The following is a 16,360-nucleotide window of genomic DNA, read 5'->3' as shown; positions in this document are numbered from 1 at the left end:
CAACACTCTGCCTTATGAGCGTGTAGTTCAACCTTCTGCCAGAGACGCTTGTTTTATGTAGTCCAAAGCACATGTGTGAGCGCTTGACTCCCTTGCATGAGGCAGGGGAACAGAAGCTTTCTTTGCATTTAAAGAGACACACACAAAAACAGCACGTTTTTCATTGCAGCCATGCCATGTTCAAAATCGTATATTGAAAGATTTTTGAGCTGAAACTTTACAGACACATTTTAGGGATACCAAAGACTATTTTAATATTGCTGAAAACATCTAGGTTAGGGGCCCTTTTATAGTAATTTATTTTAAAATTATTACATTTATTTAAATTATAACATAGTAAGCTATTTTAAGCAAAACTATCTTAACATTAGATATTGTCCTTACTTCACTTTTACTTCACTTTACTTGGATATTTAAGTAAACTATATAAATAACCAATGATTTCAACACAATATAAAGAATGTAAAGCATTCCCTGCTGAAAAAACCCAACAGAAACCATCACACAATTTTAATGCTTTCCATTATAATACCATTAGGAACGATTAGCTTTTACCATTTAAACCACTACAAAATTCCTTTTTGTAGTGTGTTTTGTGACATATTCCAGTAGGATTTAAAGGGGACATATCATGAACATTTTACCGTGTTTAAATGCTATAAGTGGGTCCCCAGTGCTTTTATCAGTCTTGAAAATGTGAATAAGATCAACCCAGTAACTTAGTTTTGGTAAACCATTCTCCACAAGCATGTGGAAAAATAGGTCATTAAAACCACGCCACTGCCATTTAGTACATAAAACAGCTTATTTGCATGTTAAAGGACACATCCAAAATGGCACATATTTGCACACACCTACAAATTGACAATTTTAATAAATTATCTATATGATATTTTGAACTAAAACTTCAGATATGTACTCTGGGGACACCAAAAATGTATTTGACATCTTAAAATAGTATTGTAAAAATCTTTGGTCCCACCAACACAAATCAAAACATACAAGACCCACAGACAATTAAAGTTTCCATTATAGACGGTTTCAGCAGTAACAACATAAACACGCGGCTTTCGTGGTCATCACGAAAAAATACAATATATATAAAAAACTATTAAATCCAATAGAATTTCTGTAATGGTTTCTGTTGTTTTTTAGCAAAGTTACTTGACAGATACATAAACATTTCGTTCACTTTAAGTTAGCAGATCTTACAAATATATAGCTTATCCGTTTGTAGATACATCCATCAAGCTGTCAAATAGATCACTAAAATATTTTCGTTCTTACATATTTAAGGTAGTAAATAAATAAACAAAAAAAAATCGCTAAATAATGACCGTTAATTTTTTTAATGACGCGGTTCTTTGCTAAGAACAACGTCATACAACGAGCACAGCCGTTACATCTTTCATAGTAGTCGTGTTGAGTGTCTTCTCTCTCCAGTACAGCAGGAGGCGCTCTGAAGCTCTTTAGTCCACATATAAACCCACTAAAGAAAGAAAGAAAGAGCTCGCTTGTGTTCTGTTTGTGTATCCTCAGTGTTTTCTCTCTTGAGTGTTTTAAACAGAGTCTTGTCTCTGTGTATTTTAGTGTTGATGATGGATGTGATGTGCTGTAAATCAGTAGGAACTGATCTGTCCATGCTGGATATTGATGATTTCATCACAGAAATCTCTCAGCTGAAGAAAGAGGTGGCGTTACTGGAGACAAAGCTGAGGTTAAGAGGAGATGAAGGACTGAAGAGAGAGGTTTGTACAGCTTAAACATCCTTTACCTGAATCAGACAACATCAAATCATTTCTAATCTTACTCTGTGTGTGTTTGTTGTGAATCTTCCACACAGGACTCCGAGCTCAGTCTGACTTTACTCTGTTATACTGAGTCAAAGCACACAGACGCTCAGGACACTACAGTGTGTGACAGTAATCAGGACTTACAGGATGATGAATCTACTGATCAAACCTCCACAGAGTCTCTGGATTCTGTCTGTAACGCTGGAGAACAGCAGCAGATCCTGCAGACCAAACTCAACATGTGTTCAGTCAAACTCGTGGAGATGAGAAGAGAAACCATAACAGAGGACCATCACACTGATGGAGACAATCATGATGATGATGATTTTTTTCCTCCAGGTATGTTTATTCTTCCTTTACAGTATTCTTACATGAAATTAGACTATCAGGACTCCAGACTAACTTTTTTACTAGGAGCACAGTGGCCCCCAACTGAAAATTTTAGGGGTGCAAACAAAAAACTTTGGGGCACACACGGTAAATCAACATGCTAACCAAATAATGACATTTCCACTGTATTACTAATAAATACTTTGATGATAGATGCAGAAATTACAATGTGCTGTTTCAAATTCAGTGTCATATCACAAAAAAAGGTCAAATTTACTGGTCGCACATGTGCGACTGGATGTAAAATTCAGTGGCACGTTCTCAAATTTTGTTGGCAGTCTGGAGCCCTGACTATGGTGATGTATTCCTAATTTTTAAATGAATAATGCATTCGTTATGAATCAAAAAAGTATTTTTTTCTTCTGAAGAATGCTGCTTGTGAGTTTAGTGGCTCTTCTTTTGTATTTTAATTATTAGTGGAATGGATACACTCCTAATTCTGCCCTAGAGGCGTTGTTGGTAAAAATTAAAACACTTTAAAACAAATGAATGTTGATACAACTATGTTTGAAAAACCTGTTTTCTGTTTTAAGATAAGACAAGACATGTCATGAACACACTACTTTTGTAAATAAAATGTCATATTTTATTAAAATAGGCGTTTATATTTATTTTTTGATTAGTATTTAACTGTACCTTTCAGAATTATTTTATATTTTAATTATCCGTGTGTTTTTCGTTTCGTTTCTCGTAATAACAAACCTTGAAATGTCACGACTGGCCAATTAGAATCAAGCATTTTAGAGTCCCCTGTAGCAAGAGATGTGACTGGTAATCAATAATGATCACCGACATCTGTTGCAGGTGTTCAGAGTGTTGGCCAGTCCACAGAAGCCCCTCCCATGACGCAAATTTCCGCGTGAATGTCTCAATGACTAGAATTTCACATGCGGCTTTCATGCGCAAATGAAGTGAATACACTCTTTGGGGTGGTTTCCCGGACAGGGATTAGCTTAATCCAGGACTAGGCCTCAGTTTAATCAGAAAATACAACTAGTTTTAACAAACATGCCTCACTAAAAACATTATTTTTGGGCATTTTGAGGCAAAACAAAGGGCACTGATGTATTTTAGGATATGTAAGTTCAAGTGGTTTTCAGTTTGGATAGCTCTTAAAAATATTTTAGTCTAGGACTAGTCTAATCCCTGTCCGGGAAACCGCCCCAAAATGTTCAGGCGTCCAACTACGCGCGGTAGATGTGAATTTGACGCCTCAAACGGGTCTGGTGTGGACCCACAGTTAGACCTTCATTTTCTTTAGACATTTTGCACATCATGTCCATATTGTCTATTTTCATTATTTTACCTTTTGTGATTATTTTTAATATGATGCTATCATGTTTCTTTCAGGTGTGAAGAGTGATTCATCTTGTGTTGGCGAAATAACGTCCACATCAAAGGAGCGAGTGACAGCACAAACTTTTTCCTGCATCACCGGCAGAGAGACATTGAGCTCACATGGACATTTAGAGGGAAAACACACAGAACAGAAACTCTTCACCTGCAGCAGATGTGAGATGACCTTTACAACCGTACAAGAGCAGAGACGTCACTCAAATGTGCACAGAGAGAAGAGGCACTGTGAGCTGTGTAGTAAAGTTTATATCTCCTATTCTGGTCTGAAACATCACATGCTGACACACAGCGGTGAAAGGCCTTTCCACTGCACCGAATGTGACATGCGTTTCAGATCCAGGAATGTACTCGTTACACATAAGAGAACACATACAGGAGAAAAACCGTACAAGTGTCCTCACTGTGAGATGAGATTCACCCAAAAACCTTGCTTAAAGAAACATGTCTTTTTACACACCAATGAGAGACCGTATCAGTGCAGTGAATGTGGAAAAACCTTCAGGGATTCAGTTTGTCTAAAGACGCACCAAAAAATACACTATGAGAAACAATATGAATGTTCACACTGTGATAAACGTTTCTGTCATAAATCTCAGCTGACGAGTCATCAAAGAGTTCACACTGGAGAGAAACCTTATCTCTGCTCTCAATGTGGAAAGAGCTTCTCTTGTTCAAGTTCTTTAAGAGATCATCAGAGAGTTCACACTGGAGAAAAACCTTATCAGTGTAATGTTTGTGGGAAGAGTTTTACTAAACATTACAATTTATCGTCACACCGGAGAACACATACAGGAGAAAGACCTTACAAATGCTCTCTGTGTGAGAATACGTTTACTCAAGCGGTTCTCCTGAGAATCCATCTGAGAGTTCACACTGGAGAGAAACCTTACGTCTGCTCGATCTGTGGAGAGAGATTTGCTAATGTAGGACCTTTTAAGACTCATCAGAAGAAACATGTTCAAAGCGACCTAAACTATGAGAAAGACTTTGTTAAAAAATAACAGCCAAATGTCAGAACAGCAGTATAATTGTACATAAAAGATATAACTAACACCGTTTAGCTTTATGGTAGATTTTGTACTACATTTGCATGAGGCTTTGTGTGTGTAGTTTGAGTACTATGCATACTTTTAATGTTATCACAGTAAAACATCTGGATGCATAAATGAACCACAGATGTGACCACAGACCCCCTGTTGAAGAGCGATTAAAGAGCGTGGGTTTATCAAGTCATGTTTTCTGGTTTAAAATTTGTTTGTGACAAACTCCATATATATACAGCACCAGAGGAGATTGCCAGAGGTGTCCCCCAAGGATCTGTGTTGGGGCCCCCATATCCTAACATGCAGGATGTTAGTGTTAGACATGAACAAGTCTTATAAAAAATAAAATAACAGCCTCATGCAAACCATTCTAGAAACCAGAAATCCAACCTTTTTTCTGTTTATTCTTCAGATTTTGGTTCCCAAAATGCTTTGCATGATGCCTTTAATTTACTTTTATTTTGTGAAGATAAAGACTTGTTAATGTTTATATAACCTTGAACAAACTGTTTCCAGTAAATGACATTATTTTAAATCTACGGTCTTACACTGTAAAAAATTGCTGTAATTATGCAGCTGGTTGCCAGTAACTTACTGTAGATGATAAAGACTGAAAATGTTTCATGTTCATTTAACTTTGAACAAACTGTTGGCAGTAAATAACATAAATGTAAAATCTACAGTTATTTTGTGGTACCATGGTTTTATTACAGTAACAATGTTTTTGTTTTGTTTTAACTTTAATAATCCCATGGTTGATTTTCATAAGGGGTAAGTTACTGGCAAATAGCTGGCAGTAATACTGTAATTTCTACAGAAATGTTATAGAGTGAACGTAATATGTGATGCACCTTAATTTATAATGAATGCTCTTGATCTATCCATGATGCAAATATATCATGGGTGGTTTCCCAGACAGGGATTAGCTTAAGACAAGACTATATCTCATAATAGACCCCTTAAAGTAACAGACTTTATAGGAGTCTTCTCATACCTGGTTTCTCTTCTGGTTTTCTCATCTCCCCCTCATTCTCTCAAAACAAACTGTATATGAAATGCTACATTCTACATGCACAAAGAATCTGAATCTGGTCTTCATTCACTGTAGACATATTAGACAACACCCCTGAGTTTACAACAACCAATCACTACCAAAGTTCTATCGTTATAACAATGCTTCGTTCTCTCTGGATATTTAAGGAAGGTTTGTTAGGGTTCAGGGGTTTTTTTTATATTTAGAAAAGAACCCCTCTGATGTTGTGTCATCTGTAACCAGATCTTTGTCTATTTACTGGTTATGCAATGGTTTGATTGTTTTGTATTTAAATTGGATTGTTAATTGGCTTCTGAATTATGTTTTTCCTACCTGGTTAATAAATTATGTTTGACCTTATTCTGTGTTGCTCTGTAAATGTTGACACTACAAGTAATAGGCTAACGATGTAAATGTTATCTGTCCACTCTAAACAGGGTAAGTCTTAACCTCTGATTTTTTCAATATCATTCTATCTAAGTGTACATAGGAAACTATGGCATGCATGATTATACAAAGCTATTGTCATAAATCGATTAGTTTGTTCGGTTGATAGTGTTCATGACCTCTGGTTAGAAATAGTCATTGTAATAATTGTGTCACCTATAAGGGGACTTAATAAAGTATGTTTAAAATTAAGCATAGAGCGGCTGTTTAAGTGTATATTCCAACCTCTGGCAGCGACCAATACTGATTCGCTTATGACCGTTGACCAGTATATTAATTATAAGGCCCATACTAGGATCATGTGCGACTATGAGAACCAAATGAATGAATACCAGAACTAAATCAGAATAAACAAACATCCAAATTATGTAAGGGGTGGTTTCGCCGACAGGGATTAGGACTTCGTTTAATTAGGAAATATGACTAGTTTTAACAAACATGCCTTACTAAAAACATTACTTGTGTGCATTTTGAGGCAAAACAAAGGGCACTGATGTATTTTAAGATATGTCAGTGCAATTTGTTTTCAGTTTGCAGAGCTCTTACATTTATTTTAGTCTAGGACTAGTCTAACCCCTGTCTGGGAAATCGCCCCTAAGTGTTTAAAGGTAACGATTAATCTGATTCATATTATAAACAGTTAGATTTTATCTTTTGGAATCAGATAAAACTATAAATTACATAATGTCAAAACGTCATCAGTAAGCTCCAGAAAATTCAGAACGCTGTATTTTCAACTGATGTTGAAAGACCCGAAACACCCAATGACCCCAGGATACATCACTGAGGATGTGTCCCCATGCATCTGCATGATGTATCTTTCACATAAACGGGGCATGTTTAATGAACTAATAATTCAACATATTGGAAGATGTTGGTACTTTTAAGTATTTAAAATATAAATTTATTTTACAAAAACAAGCAAAAAAGTCCTATAAATATTTTAAAACGATTAATAGATAAATATTGAGTTTCTTCTCTCTCCAGTACAGCAGGAGGCGCTCTGCAGCTCTTTACTCTGCCGATAAACCCACTAAAGAAAGAGCGAAAGAGCTCGCGTGTGATGTGTTTGTGTATCCTCAGTGTTTTTCTCTCTTGAGTGTTTTAAACAGAGTCTTGTCTCTGTGTATTTTAGTGTTGATGATGGATGTGATGTGCTGTAAATCAGTAGGAACTGATCTGTCCATGCTGGATATTGATGATTTCATCACAGAAATCTCTCAGCTGAAGAAAGAGGTGGCGTTACTGGAGACAAAGCTGAGGTTAAGAGGAGATGAAGGACTGAAGAGAGAGGTTTGTACAGCTTAAACATCCTTTACCTAAATCAGACAAAATCAAATCATTTCTAATCTTACTCTGTGTGTGTTTGTTGTGAATCTTCCACACAGGACTCCGAGCTCAGTCTGACTTTACTCTGTTATACTGAGTCAAAGCACACAGACGCTCAGGACACTACAGTGTGTGACAGTAATCAGGACTTACAGGATGATGAATCTACTGATCAAACCTCCACAGAGTCTCTGGATTCTGTCTGTAACGCTGGAGAACAGCAGCAGATCCTGCACACCAAACTCAACATGTGTTCAGTCAAACTCGTGGAGATGAGAAGAGAAACCATAACAGAGGAACATCACAGTGATGGAGACAATCGTGATGATGATGATGATGATGATGATGATGATATAATTGCCTTAGGTATGTTTCTTCTTCCTTAAAAAGTTTTCTTTTGTTTTTTGGGGTGGGGGGGACCAAATAAGAACGTCACTAGAAACGTTCTAAGTTGTTTGTAGGGATTTTTATTTCATGTTCCGAGTTTACTTTTCATCTTGAAAACCTGAAGCTGTATTTTTTTTAAACTGAATATCTACCGACAAAAAATTGTTGCATATCTTTAAAAATATGTCATTAAAATAAATTAATTTTGTTGAACGACACCTTTCTATAATTGAAAACGTTTAGTCTTATAACTAGCTCCATATACATTTAGGCATTTAGTAGACGCTTTTGTCCAAAGCAAAGATTAGGAAACAATAAAACCGATATGTCATAGGCATGCAATCGTACAAAAGGCCCTATAACAAGATGCAAGTCATTACTGTTTCTAAACAATACGTGTTGAGAGAAAAGAAAGAGTTGGTTTAGGTTTTTGCACTGAATCCCTTACATGAACCAGTAATATACCAAACACAGTTATGTTATAATGTTTGTCTTAAGTATACACACAAGCATAGTCGGTTGTCCTCAGTGAACGTAAACAGCATGTGAAGCAGTAGCCTTTAAACCTGCTACTACTGGCATTTGTTGTTTAAGTATTACAAAATGTGTAAAGAAAGCTGCTGGGTGCTCCCTGCATGCACTTTTTATATTATTAGTCTATGAATCCTCAGTATTTTTACCAACTTCTGATTCGTAAATCCTAGAAACTCGAGACCTAGAATATGTTCGCGAGCGTTATTTTGATTGACTCGAAAAAAAAATTTCCTCATATACATATATCTCTGGCCTATGTTTACACTAATGATGAAATGTCAAAATTTTAATCTGAAAAGGATGAAAATTGCAAAAAAAATTGATTTTTTTGTGTTTTGGACATAAAGGGTTATAACTCTTCAACTAAATGAGATTTTCTGAGACCACACAAAAAAGATGGTGTGTCTGCGTCACTAGTTGGCCTTACAATTTAACAAAACCTTCAACATCAAACAAGCCATATTGTCATACAGCTGTATCTTCGCAAAACTAAAGTGTATCATCATGAAACTTGATAGATACATGTAATCACAGTCTTCACTTGGGGTTGCATGCATGGTTTCATCACAGTACCACCTAGTTTTTTTTCTTTCTTTTCCCTTTTGTCCATTTGTGTTTCCTTGCTAGGCTTGACCCCGAAATTGCTGCTTATATTATAATAGTATACTGCATATGTATAATGTTGTTGTTATTATTAACAGCATTTACTATAGACCCCTTCAAGGTTTGCAAACATTGAACGACTATCGGGTGCACGTGCAGCATGAGGTCAAACTGTTCATACCATCTAGACTTTCTAGTTTAATCTAACAGGGCTGAAAAATTATGACTTACCTGAAATGAAGTGAGCACTACAAACACAAGCATCTTTGATCTTTGCATTGCCGCAGTCTGCACGTTTAGTTGCTTGCAGCCACAGATGTTGTATTTTTTGATTTTGAGATTCTGCAGGAATCCCGAAAAACTTAACGGCAGACCTGGTGCGATTTTCAAAGTTCACGATGCAAGTAGGCAATTTTGACGATACCGAATAATACGCAACTCAATCTGCTGTAATGACTTTTCTGACTCCGACATGCGCAGTGGGAACCGCCTGTGACGTGAACTGTGAAGGGGTCTATACAGAACCATAGATCACTGACAAGCTATGCAATTCAGTTACGATTGCCTTAGAAACAAGAGATATCTTGGAATAAATCTAGAAGAAGATACAGAATCACATTCTTTTTTTACTGTGTTTGCAATCATGTTTCTTCCAGATGAGATCAGTGACTCGTGTGTGGATGGAGAAATAACGTCCTCGACTCTTTCCTGCATCACCGGTGGAGAGACATTCAGCTCACGAGGACATTCAGAGAGAAAACACACAGAACAGAAACTCTTCACCTGCAGGAGATGTAAAATCAGCTTTACTAGCTTACAAGAGAAGAGACGTCATCATTCAGAAAAGCACAAAGAGAAGAAGAATAAACAGGTTCACTGTCAGCAGTGTGGGGTTAATTTTGTCTTCTTATCTCAGCTAAAAGAACACATGAAGATACACAGTGATGAAAAGTCTTTCCACTGCACTGAATGTGGCAAATATTTCAGCAGCAAAGGAAATCTTAATGCTCATAAAAGATCTCACACAGGAGAAAAACCATACGAGTGTCCTCACTGTAAGATAAGATTCAGACACAAACCTCATCTGAAGACACACATGCTTATACACACTAATGAGAGACCGTATCTGTGCAGTGAATGTGGAAAAACCTTTAGGTACCCCTTCTCTTTAAAGTCACACCAAACATTACACACTGGAGGGAGGCGCCATCAATGTTCATACTGCGATAAATGTTTTCAGCAGAAAATTCATCTGATAGTCCATGAGAGAATTCACACCGGAGAGAAACCTTACCTCTGCTCTTACTGTGGTAAGAGCTTTACTCATCCAACTAATTTCAAAAATCACCAAGCTATGCACACTGGAGAAAAACCTCATCAATGTAATGTGTGTGGAAAGAGTTTCAGTCAAAATTACAGTTTAGTGTCACACCAGAGAGTTCATACAGGAGAAAGACCTTTCAAATGCTCTCAGTGTGAAAAGACGTTTACTCTAGCAGGTAACCTAAAAAATCATCAGAGAGTTCATACTGGAGAGAAACCTTACGTCTGCTCCATATGTGGAGAAAGATTCACTTATTTCGGACCTTTAAAGACTCATCAGAAGAAACATACTGAAGAACAAACAGCCATGTGTGAAAAAATAGCTCCTACATAAATACTTTCACATTTGTTTGGGATATCTGGGCCTAAACAGACCTTTTTTTGCGGGACTGTCTGATACTGTGCGTTACACATGATTGTCAAGACACAAAGTCTTTGTGCACTATATTCCAATTCTTAATACGTTCACTATGTTTATGTGAAGAATAAATGTGCATTTAAGTATGTGTGCGTGCGTGTATATGTATGTATGTATGTATGTATGATATTTAAGTTTACAGAAACTTAAAGGTGACATAGAATGATTGAACGGAGTATTTATCCTTGTTCTGTGATGTGACATGTAGACAAAAATGTTTTTGTTTGGGTCTGTAATGCCGTAGAAGCTTCCTAAAAACCTCTCTCAAATAGCTCTATTAGGGTGGGGGAATTTAAACAAGTGGTTTTGCACCTATTTGGCTTAACTTGCAATCTCATTACTGATTGGCTGACTTTGCTGCCACTCAAAAAATGTAGCCAATTATTTTAAAGTGGAGGGGCAGTGACATGCCTGTGATGTCATAAGCATCAATTTTTCAGATTGAGCAGTTTTCTGGCTGACATTTCTAAAAGAGGAATTTCTATGAGACTGAGATGTTTAGCACTTTTTGTATGTTTGTGAATGTGGGTAGACTACCATTATTCAACAAAACAAGGTAAAAATGGTTTTTCATTCTCTGTCCCCTTTAAAGAATTAGTTTATCTAAAAATAAACATTACCCAATGCTGCTCGAGCCCCGGAGCACCCACAGGATCTGCGCCATGGATAACACAGTAATATGTTTTAAAATATATATCTAGAATTGGTTAATTTATTCAAGTTTCCTGATCTTGCCTTGAGGAGAAAAATAATTTGCTTTTAAGTGACCGAAGGGCAGAATTTTGTTGACCAAAGCAGAAGTATGGGTCCATGTATAGTCTAATATTTTTTTAACTTGAAATCAAAACAGCAGAAACAAGAAAACCCTACTATTATTACATTTATACAAATACTATTACATTTTTAAGTTTGCTAAATGCCAGAGTTGAAGATTGGTGAAATGTAAATTATAGGAAATGTTTCAAATATAAATTATATTTCTAATTTCAATACACAATCAAAATTCTTTGATAATCTTACATTTATTTATTTGAAAGATTGAGTTTCTATATTTTTTCTTTCCCTGTCACACTGCAGCTCAAGCAGGAGGACATTGACACTTCACAAACTTTATTTAGATTGTGTCTTAAAAAAAAGATGATAAACGTGTAGTTAACATTGTTTTTATAATGGGTAAATATCATATTCATAAAAGTAAGTGTAATAACTGTAAATCCTCCTCATTGAGAAATTGAGGATTTTTGGTCTTGTACTACGGACTTGTGGACTTTGTTAGTGTCCACGCTAATCGCTAATCAATGGTCATATAATTTCAATGGTCATGACCATTGATTAAACACACACAAACACAGACATATACATATACATATATATATGTGCGTGTGTGTGTGTGTGTGTATGTTTGTATAAACACTTTGTTAAACTGACACTTTGCAGTTTTTCATCCGTCATAATATATTTTCAAGACCCTTGGTACATCGACTAAAAATAGGTTTAATGACATGTCTACCAATAGCCTGACGGGGTCTGTATCACTATCGTACTTTTAAACTCGGGGTTTCGGGTAGTAACCCGAGCACAAAAAGAACTGCAAATTCGACTGCTTGAAGGCATACGTCACTTCCGCAAATTCGGACGTAAGAGCGCATTTTTGTCATGGCAGAAGCAGCAACGAAGAAAAAGAAACCCAAGGTTTTGTCGGAGGAGACCAAAAAGAGAAAACGGGAGAGTGACAGAGAAAAAGGAAGGACGAGGATCAATATTGGGCCAGCGTTCGCTCGATGGCGTGAACTAAAGGAGGAGGAGGGGTTCGTGACCGATGCTGACTTGGCCGTCATGCTTTTGGAACAGTAAGTAATGTTGTACGCATGGGCGAACTGGGACAAAAAAAAATCGGCCCTGGCATGGACCAGACCGGTAGCAGCCGATCCTGTTCCCCTCGGAATGTCTGTTCCACTTCTCGCTTTTTGTACACCCAGCTGTTAACATATTTTATAGTTTAGATTGTTGTTAGCTGTATTAGATTGTACAAACTCTGTGCATATGCTATAGCATACTAAAACATAAAAATAAATTTAAAAAAAACACGCAGTACCTGCATATGCATTATATATGCATTAGGTACCTGCGCATGCGCTGTCCGCAGACACGCTTTTTCGACTGGAGGGGGAACAGACATTCCGAGGGAAACGAAATCGGCTGCTACACCGGCCCCTCATTCGATAACGCACACATTTTCGGTCTTTTTGGTCTTTGAATGTGCATACCAACCATAAAACTAGATTAAAGGACTAAGTCATTATCAAGAACAAATTAATTTACTGAAAGTTTAATCAAACGTGTGGACAGACTTTGTTAAAATGAGAAGGAAACAGATCTATGTATGGATACACTTTTTTTTGGATACACTGTCAAAAAGCAAAGCTAATTTTGTCTAAACAAAAGAAAACAAATCAAAATCTCTCTGCGTTCTCGTGAACTCTTCCATTTTAAAGCAATACCGAAGAGTTATTTTTATACCTTAAAATTTTTATACCTAAAAAGTTTCACTCGAAACAGGGTGAATGACACTTTCACATTCGATTTGCAGCCCTCTATCGGCCAAAACCGCACTAAAGAAGTTTCAAACCGTCAGGTCGCGGTCCTGTAGTTCAAGTGAAAACTACAAAAACTTGCTTTACGGCTGTGTGGAGCATCCTACAGTACAGGCTGGGGGTGGAGCATACTCGGCGGGTACATTATATAAAAAAAAGATACCATTATGGTATGGAATTACATTTGTGTCAAATTAAACGAACGCAACTTTTGCAAAAACAAACAAAAATATACATTGATAAAAGAAAAAAACAATCTGAAAATAAAAACAATCAACTAACTAGCAAAAAAATTAACATCATCTTTGAATGTACTGCATTCTTTGTTTGTAGTTTTACAAGTTTCACTTTCACAAAACATAGTTTTGAATGTGCTGCAAATGTTTACGTTCTCACTTTCCAAGTTTTTGTTTGCGATTCGCAAATTTACGTTCTCCATTTTGACACAAACCTCTCGTGAGGGGCGGGCTTAACAGCGGTTCGCTCTTATTGGCTTGTGAGATTTTGATTGACAGCTCATTGAACCGGAACCCCGGAACAGAAGGCGGCAGCAGCGCACCAACAAGCTGGATCCCAACCGCTGCCAAAAACAACAAGAAGAAGACGATCGGACGCAGTTTATCAGCGGAGCTGCAAGTAGTCTAAACAAACGGTAATAAGAGTATATTAAAGAACATTATTGATAATACACGGATATTTTACACGTCAGCAGAGGAATTACAATAGTTCAAGATGAGTAATCGAGAGGCTCACGGTCCGGAGCACCAACACCATCCTCCTCGGCCGGAAAATCGAGGCAGCCTGAGGTAAGTTAAGTTTAATAACTATCAAAATAAATAGAATAATCCCACTGCAAGATTTATTCATGTGTGAAGGCTGCAACAGTTGTGTTAAACTGTATATGAATGGTATTGCATTTCTCAAAGCAGAGCAAAGATGTAACAGACCCATTTGTTCCATAGTCTACTTTGGCACATTTAGGCTTACAATGGATATGTGAAACGCAAAGATAATGATCTTTCTTTAATTGTGGTTAGGCAAACAATTCTATCTTTATTATTGTCCATAAAAAACAAATATAAGATTTTAGCCTAATTCCGCTTTTCTTTTTATATTACTTATCAGGACCAAAGAGTGTAATTTCTCCAGGTAGGCACTGAACCATCTCATGTTGTTCTCTGTATATAAAATACCAATTTAAAGGGGCTTTGGTAAATTTTTAGTTTTTTTTAGTTTATGTTTTTTATTAGATTTGAAATGTAACAAGTTCAGCATAGAATTCATGTTAGCTATTTCTACAAGAACAAGCGTGAGAACATATTTTGCAGCGAATGTTTAGTTTAAATCAATTTTAATTCAAATCAATTAATCTTTAATGCACGTTTACAAGAGCACTGTGCTACATAAGGTTAAAATGAAGCCTTGAAAGGGCCCCTTTCAAGGCTTCATTTTAACCTTATGTAGCACATTTTAACCTTATGTAGCACAATGCTTTCAAAGGGGTAGTCATGTTTGCTGTTACTGGTGGGACAGAAAGCTCTCTTTGAAAAGATAACATTTTAAAGATCTTTACTTGTGTTCAGAAGATGAACCAAAGTCTTAAGGGTTTGGAACGACATGATGGTGAGTAAATGACGACAGAATCGTCTTATTTAGGCGTATTAGCAGCACTCTAAAAATGCATATCTGCACCACATCTGGTATTATTCAGCCTACCTGCCCTTAATGTAGGAATGCCACTAATTTGGTTTCCATAATACTTCACATGATGATTTACTATGGACAGACATTGCTTTTTTATAAGCTACGATTTGACCATACTTCTCTATCTCTTTTTTTTTTAGAATTGAGCCTCTATGGTGTGATGTTTGTTCAGCTGTCTCTTGTACTATGAAGAACTGCAATGGAAGAAGAGACAGTGCTTGATTCGGCAGGTGAACTGCACCTATTTTGTAAGACCAGATTTCATTTTAGAATATTTATCAAGAATTAATGTTTCATTTTTCATATTTTATTTTTATTCATAATTCTAGCCAGGTAGATGGCATGACATATTAAACTCTTAATAAACAACAACAACAAAAACACTGTAATAATACATCCTTCCCCCCAAACTATTTTGCAAAGTCATTACTCATTATCATAGTAAGTAGTGTGCTGTCCCCTTCCCCTTAAAGCAAATGTGGTCTCAAGACTCATCCAATGCCATGTGTAAATAGGGCTTATGTTACATGAGATTGGAATGATATTAACTAAATATCAGGATTTTTATTCTTGACATTCATGTACTTGCATATAGTTACTTTGGCATTATGTAATTATGTGTTCTTAGAAATGTATCAAACTAAATTTGGTTAGCATTATAACACATTGTTTCTTTTTCAGATGGTGGAGCAACTTTTTCAAGAGGAAATTGTTGACAATGTCACAGAGGATGATGGTGTGGTCATGGTGCCAGAGATCTATTGTCCTTTGTCAGACCAAAAGCCTTTGATATCACCATTGAATGTCTAGGAGTTATACCAACAGACACTTGATGTCATCCAAAGACTGTGCTCCATTTAAATTGTAAAAGTCATTTTCAGGTTTACAAGATACAAAAGCTGGTTCACAGATGTACCTTTCCTTTAACCATGTTTCTTGTAAACAGATTATATTTGGTTTCTCATCCAATTGATCTATAAATTTTTTAAATTCTGGTCCATTAGTAATAATACTTCTGGCATTCCATTGAAGAATCGTTAAAACCATAACAATTGTTATGTACTTCCACATGCTGTTTGAGAACTTATTTGAGTCTTAAGCATATCATTTATTATTTCCAATGTAACTCCTGCTACTTCCAAGTATCTCTCTGCTGCCCTTATTATGATTTTAATTCTCTCCGTTCTGCTTTCTGTTTGAGCAGAACAATTTATCACTTCAGCCATAAATGAGACAAATTCCAATTTCCCAAACACCAACCTATCCTCATTTGCCTTACTTTGCGCTAGAGAATTTTCAGTCCGTTCTTGTGCTTTTACCTCTCTCGGTGACTGCTCCTTTTGCTTTGTTCTTTGTGCTGCTTCAGCGTATGTTAACCCCTCAAATATTCGCACATTCTGAATTTT

At 36.5% G+C, this 16,360-nt stretch overlaps 2 protein-coding genes and 1 long non-coding RNA gene across 4 annotated transcripts; all 3 read left to right on the top strand.

Moving 5' to 3' along the window:
• Window positions 1-1,485: 1,485 nt before the first annotated feature.
• LOC141349083 (uncharacterized) lies at window positions 1,486-5,975 on the top strand. Its single transcript, XM_073866438.1, has 3 exons — window positions 1,486-1,748; window positions 1,844-2,132; window positions 3,534-5,975. The coding sequence occupies exons 1-3, from the start codon at window positions 1,596-1,598 to the stop codon at window positions 4,538-4,540; spliced, it is 1,449 nt and encodes a 482-aa protein (XP_073722539.1). The 5' UTR covers window positions 1,486-1,595; the 3' UTR covers window positions 4,541-5,975.
• A 1,104-nt stretch (window positions 5,976-7,079) lies between these two features.
• Window positions 7,080-10,742, top strand: LOC129445342 (uncharacterized). The gene is made up of 3 exons (XM_055206554.2): window positions 7,080-7,355; window positions 7,451-7,757; window positions 9,572-10,742. Exons 1-3 carry the CDS (start codon window positions 7,203-7,205, stop codon window positions 10,570-10,572), a joined length of 1,461 nt encoding a protein of 486 aa, XP_055062529.2. The 5' UTR covers window positions 7,080-7,202; the 3' UTR covers window positions 10,573-10,742.
• Window positions 10,743-13,849: 3,107 nt separating this feature from the next.
• On the top strand, window positions 13,850-15,875 carry LOC129422063 (uncharacterized). Of its 2 annotated transcripts, XR_012369081.1 has the most exons (4): window positions 13,850-14,056; window positions 14,376-14,399; window positions 15,095-15,202; window positions 15,636-15,875. It is a non-coding gene; the product is annotated as an uncharacterized lncRNA (long non-coding RNA). The 2 variants fall into 2 exon arrangements; XR_012369080.1 differs by lacking the exon at window positions 14,376-14,399.
• Window positions 15,876-16,360: the final 485 nt, after the last annotated feature.

Source organism: Misgurnus anguillicaudatus, chromosome 3 (assembly GCF_027580225.2).
Source record: "Misgurnus anguillicaudatus chromosome 3, ASM2758022v2, whole genome shotgun sequence".
Taxonomy (NCBI): Eukaryota; Metazoa; Chordata; class Actinopteri; order Cypriniformes; family Cobitidae; genus Misgurnus; species Misgurnus anguillicaudatus.
This window is presented reverse-complemented; position numbering and strand designations above follow the sequence as displayed.

Bases quoted from the DNA above. Each gene is read 5' to 3' on its own strand.
- LOC141349083 (XM_073866438.1), top strand. From the start codon at position 1,596: ATGATGGATGTGATGTGCTGTAAATCAGTAGGAACTGATCTGTCCATG. The intron at 1,749-1,843 runs GTTTGTACAGCT...TCTTCCACACAG, and splicing joins ATGAAGGACTGAAGAGAGAG to GACTCCGAGCTCAGTCTGAC. The intron at 2,133-3,533 runs GTATGTTTATTC...TGTTTCTTTCAG, and splicing joins TGATGATTTTTTTCCTCCAG to GTGTGAAGAGTGATTCATCT.
- LOC129445342 (XM_055206554.2), top strand. From the start codon at position 7,203: ATGATGGATGTGATGTGCTGTAAATCAGTAGGAACTGATCTGTCCATG. The intron at 7,356-7,450 runs GTTTGTACAGCT...TCTTCCACACAG, and splicing joins ATGAAGGACTGAAGAGAGAG to GACTCCGAGCTCAGTCTGAC. The intron at 7,758-9,571 runs GTATGTTTCTTC...TGTTTCTTCCAG, and splicing joins TGATGATATAATTGCCTTAG to ATGAGATCAGTGACTCGTGT.